The sequence below is a fragment of the Antechinus flavipes genome, chromosome 4 (assembly GCF_016432865.1).
Source record: "Antechinus flavipes isolate AdamAnt ecotype Samford, QLD, Australia chromosome 4, AdamAnt_v2, whole genome shotgun sequence".
NCBI lineage: Eukaryota > Metazoa > Chordata > Mammalia > Dasyuromorphia > Dasyuridae > Antechinus > Antechinus flavipes.
The window spans coordinates 298,382,257-298,399,657 of NC_067401.1; the positions used below are offsets into that span (position 1 = coordinate 298,382,257).

The following is a 17,401-nucleotide window of genomic DNA, read 5'->3' on the forward strand; positions in this document are numbered from 1 at the left end:
CATAAACCCTTCCTTAACAGTTCTTACAATTACCTGTCAAATGTAGGGATTTGTGATAGAAAGACCAGTCTACAAAGGATTATTATAAGGTGAACTGGAAAAGGTCAACATAGATTGGCTTACAGCCTCTTTAATACCATTGTTAACTTGGTCTATTCATAGACACAGTACAAACAAGACAGTTATTCCATATTAGCTTAAATAAAATTGACTTTTTGCATGAATACAGAATACTCTCTAAGTTACATCTTCCAAAAAGACTGCACTAAAATTCTCTTAAGTCACACAGCATTAGAATAGCAGCTGGGTCTCACAAACAGCTGTTATCAATAGCTAAATGTTCTGTATCTCGTTTCAGGCAGATAACTAGGACAAATATTCATCTTACCTAATGATTTACATGTTTCAGATTAAACAGTCTCACAGTTTCAACAGTTTCAGAAAAAAGTCAATGACCAAATGATTACACATTTTCAAAGAGAAAACAGCAAGATCTTACAAATTTGCAGTTTTGCTCATGGCTTTTAAGCTGATTATTTGCTTTAAATATAGAAATCTGCTATAAGAGAAAAACAGGGCCATAATTATAACAGCATAAGGAAATCTTAGTTCTGTTTGACTTAAGACCACACATAATATAACAATCTCACCCTACTGAAACTCAGGAATAATTAGATAAGGAACATTCCTATACAGAGGAACACAATTGGGAAATAATGTTAGAAAGATTAGACCTCAATATGGCTCAAATTTTTTCCCAAATGCAACAAACTTCCACCTTTTGAAGTTCTGTGGCATGGGATGGTAGGTTTTTTGACTTAATGGTCCACACCTGACCTCAAACTTAAAAAAAAAAAAAAATTAGCTATAGTCCCAAGACATTTTCTCTCAAATAGTCAAATCATACATCAGAACCTTCAGATCTAAAAAGAAGGCATACAATTCATTGTGCATAACCTATCTCAAGGATGACATTAAAAAGGCATTCTTGTGCCATGCTTTCCTTTCACATGCATGGCACAAAGGAAATTAATTTCCCCACTATTATGTAGAGGATAAAAAGATGTACAGGGCACAAGCCAAAACTAAATGCAAGAAAATTAAGAGGTTTTAATGGCAAAAGAACTAATATTATCAAGTTTAAAGTCTTGCTTTAGGTATCTTAAAACAATGGATATACACTAAATAAATGTTAAATAACAAAATGATTTTCTTAAGATAAATAGAAACCATGATAGAAGTAATGGGTTTTGAAATAACTATCTTCAGAGAATTTGCAGCTAAACAAGAAAATATCTAATAAACGTCCTTGCATTGCTAAGCAGAACTTTTGATACAGCATCATATCCAAGTAGATGTTCAACATTATACAAATGATTTTGTTCTAAGATAAAGTAGCAGACTTGAGATGGGAGGATATCCTTTTAAATAACAGAAGCAATTTAAAAGTGAAGAAATTTCATCAAGACAGTAGGGAGCTCAAAGTGGTATTCTTTCCATCTCCCACAACGAGGGAAGTGAGGGAAGGGCTCAACCTGGGCTCCCCACACTTAGTTAAGGGGGGAAGGGTAGATTCCTATTCCAAGGCCAATTGATCTAAAAAAGGACCATGAAATTATGCACATTAACTAATAAAGAGTTTTTAATCCCCAAATTCAGACAACTTCCAAAAATCCTAATCAATAATTTTCAGAAGTCATAACCAAATTCTAACTCTCAGAAAGATTTGGTTTTTCTTTCCTATCCCTTTAAATAATGGAAGCAATTTAAAGATTAAGAGATTTCAAAACTATTTCACTTGAGTAAGGGAATTTTATCTCTAATACCAAGTTCCCTCCCTTCCTCCCCATAGGGCTGATGACCTCACTAGCAAGAGAGGATTTTTTAGAGCCCAAAGAGGAGAAAAGATGCATCCCCTTTAAACTTTTCTCTTCTGTTCCTTTAAATAAATCTCTTTCTTATTCTAAAGGAGAAAATAAGATAATCTTAGAGATCTTAAAATTCAGAATATAGTGTATGTAGCACGTCCATGAGGACTGACAGAATTTTAAAACAAATGCTTTTTACAAATTGTACAATGTATAATTTAGAAAGCAACCTAACATCTTAATTTCATCTAATTAGGAGGACGAACACATGACCTCTTTGGGTAGAATAAGTGACAGAAAACTTGTTTTAATGCCCAGTTTTTGGCTTAAAAATCAAATCAAATACAGATTTAAATTTCTAGTAGCAATATTTCAATATTAAAGATTTTAATGCACATTTTTTCTAAAATCTTTTATCCAGATAAACAAGTTCACAATTTTAGCAGTACCAGTTAATAGTGATTCTAATCTCATACAATTTAAAGTCAGATTTCTAATTTAAACTGCCTAATTTAAATTTAAAGCTGCATCTTTGGAAGAGACTTTTTGAATGCCAGTATTTCAAAAGTATAGGCTTTCATTTTGAAACTTTCCAACATTCAAATTTATTCTCTTTGAGCCCCAAAATGTTTAAGGTAGTATGTAAACTGGAAGTAGAGAGACTCAGGTTGTTATTTTTTCCAGGTGACATCTGGAGGCAAAATGGCAGTGACTCCAACCCCAAATTATGTGGATGGCCTGTATTCTAGAATTTTAGATATCTCTTTTTTTATTTTACTCAACCAATCACCTTTCTGGCAGTTAGGGGTAAAAGGAAGGGAAATATCAAGGTGAGCTTCCTGGATCTTCCCAAGACACATGGAGGCAGTCTTCCATAAAGAGAGGGAGCGGGGAATACTGCTCAGATCTCCCATTTAGGGAGAACTGAAAAACAAACAACAACAACGACAAAACCCATACCCTTCTACACACATGGGAATCCTGTGGAGAAAATTTTAGCACCCTAGAGGTTAGGGACACAGGTAATTCCAATCTAGAGAGAAACTGAGGCATATACCAGAGCATTGGCAGGGGGGAAAAGAGGTAGAGGTGAGGAGGGAAGAGAAGTACCTTCCCAGGGAGCTTCATAGTAGTGGTTAGCTACTTACACCTTTCCATGCCAGAAATGTTAAGAAATTGCTTCTAAAATGTTGGGATACCACCATAAACTCTAAAAGAATACAGATTGAAAGTATCAATCTAGGGGTACTGACTTGGTCACAAGCCTCTTTAAGGGGGAGAAGCTTGGAAAATCCAGGGAGGGAATACTCCAAAATATAACCAGACATTCAGAATCTGCTAAGCATCAGCTGAAATTGTTTCTCTCCAACTTTTCTGAGGCCTCAGGTTTTGACCAAAGTAGACTTTTTAAAATTATGCTAATAGGCCTATTTAAAAAAACATTTTAACAGGGTGAGATGGAGACATGACAAAAAAATGCAGAGAGCAAGACAGAGAAGAAAAAATCCTAGATGGCCCAATATTACATTATAGTTCCCCTTTGCAAATTTGGGGACACCTCTTGAAAACCAAAAATCAAAATCTTATGCTCAAGCAGCTTCACCCACTCACCCAGCATCCTGGAAAGAAATGGGAGTATGTGTTTTGTAAGCAATTGCCCTTATAAAATAATATGACCTATTTGGGGGACATTCCTCTAACTTTGGGTCCATCACTGGTCAGCCAGTGAACAAAGTGATATGAGTTTACCCCAAGATACCACAGAATTCTCCATTATATAACCCACCTTAGTTGAGGGGTGGGACACAAAAAGAGAAAAATATATTGGAGTATGCATTTCTTATGCTTTGTCAAGGAGAAGACCAGAGGATTTCAAGCACCAAATACTGAAGGTCTGGTAGCCATTCACTTATAAAAAATTCACAATGGCTTTCTCTTTGTCAAAAGATATATTTATTTATGAGGAGATTATAGACATAATAAAGAGGTAAAACAGGCACAAAGAATGGTAAGTATGAAATAGATTTGGGAGAGCACAGTTACCAAGAAAAGTGGCTTTACAATTAACAATGGAAAAGACAAATTCCCTAGTGGAACTCACAATTAACTAGGAGAAACGGCATATGCCATGAGATGAGAATGCCATTAACTGGTAGGCTAAATCCAGAGGAGTTTGGCACCCTTAAAGAGTTAACTATAATAAGGAGAAAGACACCATGAGCCAAGGGAGAAGGAATGAGAAGAAAGATGCCACAAGACAGAACTCTGTGTTTTGGGTTAACCCAAAAGGAATTCAGCAAAAATGGCAAAGAACAGGCACAGATCTATAGGGGAAATTTAACCTCAAGAGTTTGACATCATAACCTGACTTTTTGATTGGCTATAATAAGATGGGGACCAAGATCTCCACAGGGCGTGGAACTGTAAGGCTAAGTCAATCCCTATCAGTGCCTTTCCCTGCTTGTCTCAGAGAGAATTATAATCTTATCAATATTTCAGGTTTCTCTGCCAACATCCCCTTTTCCCACAGCTCTCACTCCCCCCTTTTCCTCCCACCTTGCCAATCTCACCTGCCCAGTTACTCAGGATCTCAGAATAAATTTAAATTTGAATACTTCAAAGACAACTCTTGAATCAATTAAATTCTCAGTAATTGAAAAGAAGCAAATAGTTTTGTAAAAAATTTATTTCTCTGTAAATACAAATCCAAACATCAACAAACAATACTCCAGTGGAAAAATACTAGCCATTAACATTGAAAACTTTCTTTATATTTAATAAATAGAACTTTGGCATTCAAAATTCTAGCTGTAAACCCTATTTTTTATAATATAAAACCCCCCCAAACACACACACAAAAAAATACAACCCCTTTACACAAAGAGGCAAGAATGATAGGCCTGAAGGCATAAGCCATCCAGTGGCTTCACTTTTTTTTTTTTTTTTTTTTTTTTTAAAAACAGTGACTGCATTTCAATTAAGTCGTGACAACTGTATTTACACATGAGGTATTCTGAATGGCTCAAAAACTGAACCCAATTTCTAAAACTACCAGTCATAGAGACTGATCTAATAATACACACTGCTGTGCTTTTAATGTAACTGTCAAGCACCCTACTTCTCACACCTATGCAATACTGTAATTGATAGTTATAAATGAATACATTCTGATGGAGATTTCCTGCTCACTTATAAAAGTCAAGAGCTCAGCTCCAAAAACAAATGCCTAGGACCTATTCCTATATTTATTAATTATTTCTCCTTGTTGGGGAAAAAAAAGCTTAAGAAAGTCTAGTTAGAGAAGAAACAAGGTGCAATAATTATTGACATTCTTAAAGCTTATGTAAAATGGAAATGAACATGTGTACTGCAGGCAAAAAGGCACAAGGGTGCTGACTGTATACAACTGTGGAATTAATATTGCTAATGAGTTATTGATTTGGAAATCTAACCATGTTCAATATTATTATTTTAATTAAAAAGGATAATTGCATCCCAAAATTGGTTTTCCCCCTCTAAGATAAATGCCTTTATGGAACAACAAGGGTTATAGATGAGCAAAATTCCACAGCAAGATCATTGGGGTTAGGACAGGTATAGCTTTCTCTTTACATACTAAGTGTGAAAGCTTTTCTCTTGCTTGTGGAAAACAGACAATGTCAAAAATGTAATGAGAATTAACTTTGGCTCTTGTGGCTGCATCTACTTGGCAGTTTCAAATTGTTTAGCCTGAGTTTGGGGGTCATTCTAAGAATTGCTTAATAATTACAAATATACAATGATACAAACTAATACAACAGATGCCAATAATGCAAGCTAGATGTATGTTAAAGCACAACTACACTACAAAAACATGTACAGTTCTGGGCCTTAGCTATTCTTTGCTCAAAGAGCAATTACTGATATTTTAAAGTACATTTTTAAATATGGAATTTCTATAAAAATATGCTCAGCAAGTCCTACAAATTAATCACAAAACTATACATAGGTTAATAAGCCCATAAGACAGAACTGTACAGTATCCATTATGATCAATTTTTTTCCAGCCCTTGAGATTGTCTCTTGATAGCTACTGAAGAAAATTATCATGACTAATGGAGTCTAATACATTGTCCATGCCTGAAATTGGTTTCACTAAATTATGCCACCATTAATATTAAACAACTTTGTTACTTATGTGAAATGGGTCCATAAAGTATTTTCAATCAGGTAAACAATCCAGCATATTTTACACAATCAAAGCTTATTTTTCCAATCTGATAGGTCACTATAAATGAATACCGATTTGCCAAGAGATCAATAATACCAGAGTGTTTGCTGACATGAATGAAAGATAACTATTATGTCTGGTAAATCAAGTAATCTGATCTGCATGGATTAATCTAAACCTTTGACTGAGACACCAACTTCTTATCTTCTTGTTTTAAAGTGAAGGAAGCAAATTAAATTCACTTCAAAAATCAAATGACCAATATTCAAAGGGGAATATACTCTGAATATTAAAAGGCCCTATCTAAAGAGCAAGCACATTTCCAAGTCACAATAGTGCATTAAAAGGTTTTCTGAAGCTAAAGAGAACCTTCAAAGCAGGTTAAATTCAAATTCCGAATATTTTCTTTTTTATATACCATTGCAATAATTTCTGAACATTTACAATTTCAAAGTTCAAGGTGTTCAATAAGAAATAGTTTAAGATGATTTCAGTTCTACAACTGAAGACAACAGTATCTGCGTGTTTTCTATTAAATTTACTTTTTAAAAAATGCTCACTATAAAGTTACTTTAGTGCAAATTAATTCTATGTTTTGACTTATTAAACATTTAACTTATTAAAATAACAATGCCCTGAAAAAATTTCATGACAACTAAGCCAAATGAACAAACAGATCTAGAAAAGGTTGACTATTGGGATAAAAACAAACAAATAAAACAATGGGGGAGGAAAAGGAGGAAAAAGGGAAGAACCAACACTCAACAACTTATTATCAAACAGTATAAGAGATATTTAAACAAGATCATTTGGTGATCTAACTTGTTGATTGTCTAGCCCAAGTCCAGTGACTTTCTCTTTCCAAGAGCTGGGAATGGCCTATCCAAAGAGATTGTATTTATTCTATCTGCTTTATTATTGAGGCATTTTTCACCAATGCTAAGAATGTCAATTCTAAAGAATAGAGAGATAATAATAAAATATCCACCCATTGTAAGGTTTCATTTTTGTATCATCTATTTAGATAGAAATGCTACTTTAGTGCTTTATAATAGAGGTGGGCTTCCCTCCCCCCTTTAAAAAATGAAAAAATAAATCAAACATATTATTTATTCTCTCTGGTGCCTGTATCATGCCATATTATATATTAAGATGCAGAGGAAGATATCATTACTGAACTGAATTAATGAGTCCTTAGTGACTGAGTTAGTACCTCCTTAAATCACCTCAGTTACTAGCAAGGGAGTATTTTATACAGGCACTGGGCAGAATCCAAGTTGAATATATTAGAATTGTTACTTGAACTAAAACTGCAGAACATTTTATATATGAGGCCTGCCTCTAAAAATAATGTGACCAATACTTTAAAAAAAAAAAAAAAACTTCTCAGATTGAATACATGAAAATAAGTTGCCTGAAAACAGTGACCTCAAAAAGATACATGGCTATTTCAATGATGTTTCCTTTGCTCAAAACATTTGTGGACTCACTCCTTATATTTACTTTACTTACATAGTTTTTACAAAACAAATATTAGCTTTTTAGTAATTTGGTTCTAAATAATTTTTGGTCATTTTCTAAAAATTAATGAACCTTCCACAATAAGGTTAAATGTGTGTCAAAAATTCTGAAGGCAATGCTAAACGATTATTTTCAAAAGCACATTAAGCAATAGATCTAATTTTGGGTTAAGTGAATAATGTTGAATTAATTTGGATACATAAAATTCAATTATGCTTTTAAAAAAAATTATTCATGTTATCTTAAGACTCACATCTGGTATAAGTTAAAGAACTAGCACAGTCAAGTTAGTACTTGTAAGTACTTGTAAATAAGGAGCTGTCTCAATGGATGAATGCAATAAATAAAAGGAACCAGCTAAGTGTAATCTGTATCTTCTTTGTGTTGGCAAACATCCAAATACATTACAGCTAACTTTTTCAATAGCCTTCAATTTGAAAATTTTTTATGTGCTAAGAATCTGAACCAAAGCTAGTATTCTTAATTTCCCTTCTTGATGATTACCTGCAACCTTTATGCGAGAAGATACTGAAGGATTCTCTTCTGATTTTTAACTATAAAGTTTTATGTTCACAAAGTTCTTTACAGATGAGCAACTTACCTTGCCCCACAAAGAAAAATCAAACAATAAGTATGTGAAGATATTAGCAAAAACTAATGCTAAATATCCCCTTTGCTGGAAAAGAACACAAATGCTAGAAAACACCCATTTTGATGAAAAGGTACTTTATCATATCAAATTTTTCCAACTGTTATAGGTAGCTTGAAAGCATACTAAAAAGTAGATCACTTGTCTACATACTACTCTAATCCTAACCCCCAAAACTGCATCTTTCAATCACATGATTGTTCCAAAAGCAAAAGCATCTTCCATGACCCTGGTAAAGGAGTAGATGTAAACCTTGCTTCATTTAATCCTTGAGCTTCCTAAATGTGCAACACGTCTTCTATCAGAAGGAACAATAAATGGAGATATAATCAGTACCTTCCTTGGAACCTTTGTTTCAACTCCAGAAACCTTCATAAACATTAAAATGCCATAGTATTTAAAAAAAAAAAAAAAACTTCTCAGATTGAATACATGAAAATAAGTTGCCTGAAAACAGTGACCTCAAAAAGATACATGGCTATTTCAATGATGTTTCCTTTGCTCAAAACATTTGTGGACTCACTCCTTATATTTACTTTACTTACATAGTTTTTACAAAACAAATATTAGCTTTTTAGTAATTTGGTTCTAAATAATTTTTGGTCATTTTCTAAAAATTAATGAACCTTCCACAATAAGGTTAAATTTGTGTCAAAAATTCTGAAGGCAATGCTAAACGATTATTTTCAAAAGCACATTAAGCAATAGATCTAATTTTGGGTTAAGTGAATAATGTTGAATTAATTTGGATACATAAAATTCAATTATGCTTTTAAAAAAAATTATTCATGTTATCTTAAGACTCACATCTGGTATAAGTTAAAGAACTAGCACAGTCAAGTTAGTACTTGTAAGTACTTGTAAATAAGGAGCTGTCTCAATGGATGAATGCAATAAATAAAAGGAACCAGCTAAGTGTAATCTGTATCTTCTTTGTGTTGGCAAACATCCAAATACATTACAGCTAACTTTTTCAATAGCCTTCAATTTGAAAATTTTTTATGTGCTAAGAATCTGAACCAAAGCTAGTATTCTTAATTTCCCTTCTTGATGATTACCTGCAACCTTTATGCGAGAAGATACTGAAGGATTCTCTTCTGATTTTTAACTATAAAGTTTTATGTTCACAAAGTTCTTTACAGATGAGCAACTTACCTTGCCCCACAAAGAAAAATCAAACAATAAGTATGTGAAGATATTAGCAAAAGCTAATGCTAAATATCCCCTTTGCTGGAAAAGAACACAAATGCTAGAAAACACCCATTTTGATGAAAAGGTACTTTATCATATCAAATTTTTCCAACTGTTATAGGTAGCTTGAAAGCATACTAAAAAGTAGATCACTTGTCTACATACTACTCTAATCCTAACCCCCAAAACTGCATCTTTCAATCACATGATTGTTCCAAAAGCAAAAGCATCTTCCATGACCCTGGTAAAGGAGTAGATGTAAACCTTGCTTCATTTAATCCTTGAGCTTCCTAAATGTGCAACACGTCTTCTATCAGAAGGAACAATAAATGGAGATATAATCAGTACCTTCCTTGGAACCTTTGTTTCAACTCCAGAAACCTTCATAAACATTAAAATGCCATAGTATTTAAAAAAAAAAAAACCCTACCTCTTTATTTAAATAGTATTTTTCACAGCTTGGTCCTACAATCAGTAGTTTTGAGAATAGTTTTTTTTTTCCCTTGTAGATTTTATCATACTTTTCAAATGGTGATTTGAATCATTTGAGTTTTTTTTCTTGATTAAATAAATTCCATTATTTCCCAGCCCCACAGTTCCCTACACAAAAATGAAACAATACACAGAAAAACCTATATGCAGGTCAAATAGAAATGCAATCTTCCAATATGGCTCCTGAACAGAAAGGTGAAGAATAGATAACACAGCAGCACTGAGCAATGAGTCATTATTGCTGTGGGACCAATACTTTATCATTGGGTAATGCAGTTGTCTCCCATGTCCTGAGCATAGCGGTCAGATATCATAGTCCTTAATTCATCAATCTCCTTCCGTAACTGGCACATGTCTGATAGTTTTTTAGTCAGTGATTCTGGGCTGTGGTCATTTTCAGTCTCTTCAGTTGAAGAGCTCATAGCTGTGAAAATAAAATAAAGAAAAGTAGAGCTTCCCACATTTTCAATACTATCTTGGAATTTTCAACTGTATTATTTCCACAAATACAATGCTATATGTTAAAGAGTCAAAACTCAGGTAAAAATTACACATGAATTTTCAATCTAGAAAGAAATTAAATAATAATCATTAATTAGAACTTCTAATTAATTAGCACCCAAAATGTTGTTTCCATTTTAGATTATTGTAGAATATTCAGATAGTTGTTAAATTCAACATTCAAGTATATTAGTGTTTTCAGCAACACATTTTAAAAATATTTTACATAATCATGCTATTTTCATAAAAAATTTCAGAAAGAGAATAGAATCTATGATGGTGCAGATACATAAGATTCAGAATTGTTTGAAAACTGGACCCCAAAATTTGTCACTACTGACAAGATCAACCTGGAAAGGTCTTTGTGGTACTACTCCAAGTTGGAGCAGATTGCTATTTGACCCTCTACAATTCACTATTTTCATTAATGACCTATAAAGGGTAGAGAGGAAGTGCTTATGAAATTTGGAAATGAAATTAAGTCATTAGCCAAGATGGTATATGATATCTAGGATGCAAAAAGATCTGGCAGAGTAGAATGATTACTTGAATCAAATAGAATTGGGTGATATTAAAATGCTAACTTCCAAATTAAATTAGCTAATTTATTTCTACTGTATCCAAAATAAGAATTACAGGACATAATGTTGGAAAGAACAATGGTGTTAAGAATCAGAAAGAAGACTTTGAAATCTTATTCTTGGACCTGGATTAAAAAAAAAACACAACACAACTGTTCCATTACAAAACAGGAGATGTGTGTAGCTAGATTGTCATTGGTCTGAAATGATCTAAGTGCTTTTATAGATAAGAGAACTCAATCAATATGAATCAACAATGTCATTTGGAAGCTAAAAAAGTTGTTTTGATTTTTGGTAGCATTGAAATGCACAGCTATTCAGAACAAAAAAGTTAAAAGCCCAAGTAGACATTACTCTGGTCAGAACATATCTAGACTATCATATTCAGTGCTGTCGACTACATTTTAGAAAGGACACAGGTGAACAAAGAGAGAGCCAGTGAGAGAAAACTGAAAGAACTAAGAGTGCTCAGCCCAGAAAAGACTTTAGAAGACATAATAGAGATTACATTTCTGCTTGACAGAGGTTGTAAAAAATAAGATTTAGGCTTAATCTAAATAAAAACTTGTTAAATACTACAGCTTTCTAAAAGTGGGAAACTTTTACTTCAGATCATAGTTAGATTCTCACTTACTGTAGGTTTTTTAAGCAAAGGATGAGTGCCCATTTGTCAAGATAGGCTGGAGAAGCTCAGATAGAGCTATGTCCTCTAAGGTTATCTTCCAAGTGAAAATCTGTGCTAGGATTAAATGTCCTCTGAGGTTATCATTCTAAGTGAAAATCTTCACAGATACTCTGAACTATTGTGTAATATATTAAAATTCGGAAAAGAGACTCCTTAGTATCCTCTCTCTATATTCAAGCACCTGAACCTTTTCACCTGGAGCAGGATGAATAAAGATGTACATGAAGAGTGGGCAAAGCTGGCATGTATGTATATTACTTCTTAAAATGCTTTATGGTAAATTGGGCTTAGTGGCATTAAAATATTAACTTCGAAATTAAATTAACTAATTTATTACCATTGTATCCAAAGTAAGAATTAAAAGGCAGTGTCAGGAGAGTAGAAAGAACAATGCTTTTAAGAGTCATTAAGACTACCTACTAAAGTTACGTTTCCTTAACAGTAAGATGGAGTTTTAAACAACAATTTCAACTACTTATCTCAGAATGATGTCATAAAACTTCTCTGTAAACCTTAAGCTGTTCTAAAAATGGGTCATTCTAGTCACAATTCAACTGTGAACTTTTAACTACGCAACAAAAATAGACTGACTTCTAAAAGGAAAAATTAATTAATTTCTAACAGGGATCCAGCCCTTCATCAAGTAGGTAGATTATTTGTGGCTTTTAGTCATTCACTCCAGTATTGCCCTGTGTATGTAGGAAAAAAAAAAATTACTCCTTCACGTCAATTATACTAGGTTAATCCAACCAATCTCAAATTAAATTGTAGTCTATTCTATTTGACTTTCATGTATATATCCCTACTATATCATGGCTAATAATTGTATGTGGTGAGTATATCAATTTATGTGTTTCTGATCCATTCTATTTCAAATCTTACAGGACTCAAGGCCTTTAGTATAAAGCATTTTTCATCATCATCACAAAGCTTTTTTGTTTTCTTTTAGGCTTTTTTGGGGGAAGGGGAAGGGGAAGATACAGAGAGGGAAATGAACCACAGAGTTCACTTTGTATTTGAATATATCCTCGGTGGTCTGTTGCCTAACACTTTTATATAGCAAAGGTGCCAGTTGGCTCACTGATAGTTTCTTGCTATACACAAGAAAAGTTGTTTTTAGGATACTAAGGAAATAACCAAATGTTCTTTGAGTTTAGAAGGCCACAAAAAAACCAAACATCATCCTTCCAGTGAAAGAATATCTTTGTTTCCTCCTCTTTAACAACCTGTTTTTTCCTAAATATAAGTCCATCCCACACAGTTTTGTGAATAGTCTTTGAAAATTACTGTAATCAAAAGCTCTGTTTCCTTTCACTCAAAATGGAAATGAAATTATCTAAATGTAACTATTCTCATGCTCTAACAAGAGAAACAGATTTACAGACCTCACACTCACCTAGGCAAGTAATTACTGTATATTCACTGAGAAGGGAAATATTACCATCAAATATCTTTAGGCAACAGAGGTAAGATGCCAATTCATTCAATTTAGCTTGTATCATGTATTTATGGTTAGGTGATCAGTACATAATAGTGAGATAAGAAATTAACTATTCTTAGCATCCCCTTAGAAATTAATAAAATAAAATGTTTTAAAATCAAGTGCTTTAAATTAGGCCATGGGCCACATCAGAAAAATAAATATCATTTAACTCCCATTCTGATCACTTATCCTTTGTGTATCTTTCAGAAAATCCTAATTAGTCATAATGACCTCTAATGCAAGTAAGAAGATTCGCTAGTTCTGCAATACTGAAACTGACTTGAATTTGTATCAACAATTAGACTGTCAATGAAATAAGAAATCACTTCATAACTTCAGAAACTAAGTTCAAATTGTATGTAGATCTGTTTTGTTCTTTATGACTTAGTGTAATTTATTCATGCCACAAAAATAATAAATGGCATAGCAAAGAGGTGTAATAAAAAGATGGGTGAGAAGAGTAAAGACTAAGAGAATCTTAATATTGAAACTGATTTCAGACATCACTCAGAGATATCCCCTTCATTTTAAATACGAAGAATCTGAGATCAAGAGAGATTATAAGATATGTAAGAGGTCACAAAAAACTTAAGCAATTGATTTAAGCTTAAAACTGACTGAAGCCTAATTCCTTCTCTAGTTCTACTATAGCATTGTATGAGGAATGAATTCTAATACTACACTGTCACTGTCCACATAACTTTAGCTAGTTAACTTCTCTGTGTCTCAGAGTCCATCCTATAAATAATAAGTCATTCCAAATTTCATCTTAACTTAAAGATGAAATGAGATAAACATTAACAAGGAGCCATTTTGTTACATAAACCTAAAGTACTGTAAGAGGACATATAGACCAACTAGACACATTCTGTTGAGGTGAACAGATTTCTGATAAAGAAGAAAAACCCAAGATGTTACTTACATCTGATTCCAAGCAATAATGAAAGATTAGGCTCCTTGCCCTGAGCTCTCTGATTAAGAATACTGCACAATGCTTTCAAGTCAAACAAACAATGGGACATTTCCTTGAATAATTGGTCAACCATGTTCAAATTCAATAGTGGCTGTAAAGATAAATCAGCCTGCTGCTTGGACTGTTTCTCTTGCTGTTCTTCCAAGAAAGGAGAATATTCTTCACTTAGTCTTTGGTTCTGTATTGGTATAAAAGAAAAGAGTGAGGAGTTAAGTGAAAAAAGAAAAACAATTTAAAAATATAACAATTTTAATTTTAATTAACAAAACATGTGGGACAAGCATTCTAAAACAACGATATTTCATTAAGTGTGAATTTAAGTAATTGGCACAATGACACTAGTTACACATGGATAGTCTTAACCAAAAATTAAGAAAGAGTCATTTTCATTTATTTTTACAAAAGGTAACATTTACTTAAATGAAAACAGGTAATTTAAATTTCAAATGTAACCTGAGTTTCTGTACTCACTTCAAGTAAAGTTTCTGTTAACTTCATTATAGTCTTTTCTTTTTCTTCTAGCTCTTTCTCCATTTTCTGAGTTGTCAATTTCTCTTGACCAAGTTTCTCTTGCATAGACTAGATAAGAATCAGAAGGAATATATGTCAATATTGAAAGCTGAATATCAAACCAAAGACACAAGGAATTTTTTTTTCTTTTTTATATTCATTACCTTTCTTGTAATCTTTAGATTACACAGAATTCTCACCAGAGAGGTAACAGACAAAGCTTTTTCTTATATAAAGAAAGAATGAGTTAAAAAAAAAAATGATGCCTTAGACCAAGTTTAAATATTTTATTCTGAAGAGATCCTTTTAAATAGCAAAAATATTGTAAGAACTAAAACATGTCAATTTTTTTATGACTAACAAGATAAAATTATTTTAATCTTTTATTTTTCTATTATTAACAATGTGCCAAATCTTCCTTCCTTTGCATGTACTATTTTCAGTAGCTGATTTTCTTGCAAAATTCACAAATCAAGGCCAATTTTAGATCTCTTTAATTCTGCATTCTTTGGTTTTGAAAATTTTGACTATATTTATATAGGCACAGGATACAGAAACCTGAGGTAGCATTATTTTAAAAATCTTCACTAGAGCAGCAAGAAGTACATTTTAATAGCATCTGGGGCTTTTCTGTTAATTTAATTTTCAACTATAAATCTAAGACCAACTTGTCATAAAATCTGCAGAAATTAATGAATGCTGGGGGGTTTCTCATTGACTATCAAAATCAATGTGTACAAGAAGTAGAATTTCTTTATTAACTATTTTTAGAACTATATTCAGTATTTTAAAAAAATACTTCAGAAAAATTACTACTTGAATATCAATTATTCTATTATGAAAGGAGTTCTTTCCTCCCCACCCATGACTTCATATCTGGATTAAGCATAAACATAGACAGAATGGATATTACCATTATTTAAGTAGAGATTTTTAGAAGAGGTTATTCTTCTTAGAATATTTATTTATTCATCTCAGAAAGTGATGTATTTAGAGCACTTCATAACTTTTTTTTGTGTCATGAACCTTACTGACAATCTGAAATTTATAGATCCCTTCTTAAATAATTTTTTAAATGCATAAAATACATAGATTACCAAGGATAATGATTCTAACAAAATATACTTAACAAAAAAAAAATTTTTTTTTTAAGTGTACAAATTCTAGGTTAAGATTCCTTGATCTAGAGAGCTTGGGCTTTTTTTTCCCCCTTGAGGCAATCAGGGTTAAGTGACTTGTTCAAGGTCACAGCTAGGAAATGTTTAAGTGTCTGAAGCCAAATTTGAACTCAGGTCCTCCTAACTTTAAGGATCAGCTCTACCAACTGCACCATCTAACTGCCCTGAGAACTTGTTTTTAAATTTGATCCCAGACTGTCACTGGTTAAATCCAATGAATTATAAAGAAAATAACATTCAAAAAGGTTTACAGATTGTGACATATAGGAAATCTAATCCAACAAGTCTTAATAATTTGGGTCAAAAAGAATATCTATCCAAGAATACAGGCATTTGTAAAACATTCTACTAAAAGTGAATCTTAAAAACATGGAGAGTTCTACTTTTTATGAAGGTTTATATGATACACATTTGATCAAACAAAAAGAGTTATTATCTAGTATTGTTATTGCTGTTAGTTCTAAGTAGGACAATGGATACATCAAAACCAGCCTGGTAGGCTAGGCAAATAAGTTTCAAGGGCCCTTTGCAAAATAAAATTTAATAGTGGAAACGACCATATACAAAAGATAACTGTTTCTGAAGAACAAACTGCTATATGATTTCTAGCTAACAAAGCTATTTTATCTGATAGATATTATACTTCATGTGAAGCACCAATACTTCTCCATTCTGAACTGTGTAAAAACTGAACATAACTTCTTTAAAAGAAAAATCTATTGAACTTATAAGCTTTACCAAACTCAAATGGTGATTTAAAAATAAAACTCTAAATTAAGATTACTTTTTTAAAAGCATCATATCATTACCTATTTATAAAACAAAAAACCCAAGGGATTCCTGAATTAACAAAGAATACTTCCAATTTCTTGTACCACCTTCCCCACTTTATATTTAAGGTAGAAACAATGTGTTTAATTTTACTTCAGGAGGGTGTACTGTTAATGTGTCTTGCTTCTATCTTCATATGGATACAGTACACTAAGTGTTTAATTATGTCTTAGTTGTACTGGAAGGATACACAAAAGAATTTATCTTTTTCAAAAATTTTACTTGCTACAGATCGCTGATTTTTTTTTAATTAAAAAAAAATTTTTTAAGCGTTCATGTCTGCTACAAATTTAACTTATTCAGGTCTCCATTTAAAAAATATCATAATGAAGGTTCTAAAACTGTTACTACTGATGTAATTTTATCTAAATAAGGTATGGTTCGCTAGTGTTAAATTTGTAATCAAAAAGTCAAATTTTAAGCATGCCTAATATATTTAAATGTTGTTTGATCCTAGAAATCAAATCTCAGTTTCTCATATATAAAATGGGAGTAATAAAATTATAACTTGGTGTAATGTAATAATATATGTAAAGTGCTTTTGACATCCTAAAGAACTGGTAAAGCTATTTATCGTTTGTTCATAAATTAAATGATCCATTCTCTGTAAAATACAGAATTTAAAAATCATTAACTTGCTCATAAATAACATGTCAGATTTTTTTTTAACACTGGAAACATACTATAGATTATCAAAGTATCTCTAGTCACCACTGGTTAATATCACC

General features: G+C 32.3%; 1 protein-coding gene across 5 annotated transcripts in view; it reads right to left on the minus strand.

Moving 5' to 3' along the window:
* Positions 1-4,536: 4,536 nt before the first annotated feature.
* Positions 4,537-17,401, minus strand: part of CEP85L (centrosomal protein 85 like) — a 236,514-nt gene continuing 223,649 nt past the window's right edge. For 4 of the 5 annotated variants that reach the window (XM_051997622.1, XM_051997619.1, XM_051997621.1 and 1 more), the window contains exons 11-13: positions 14,626-14,733; positions 14,104-14,332; positions 4,537-10,355 (exon numbers count right to left, since the gene is read on the minus strand). In XM_051997622.1, coding sequence (XP_051853582.1) covers positions 10,192-10,355; positions 14,104-14,332; positions 14,626-14,733 — 501 coding nt within the window. In that variant the 3' untranslated portion in view covers positions 4,537-10,191. The remainder of the gene's footprint in view (positions 10,356-14,103; positions 14,333-14,625; positions 14,734-17,401) is intronic. The other variant, XR_007953619.1, reaches the window with a different exon arrangement.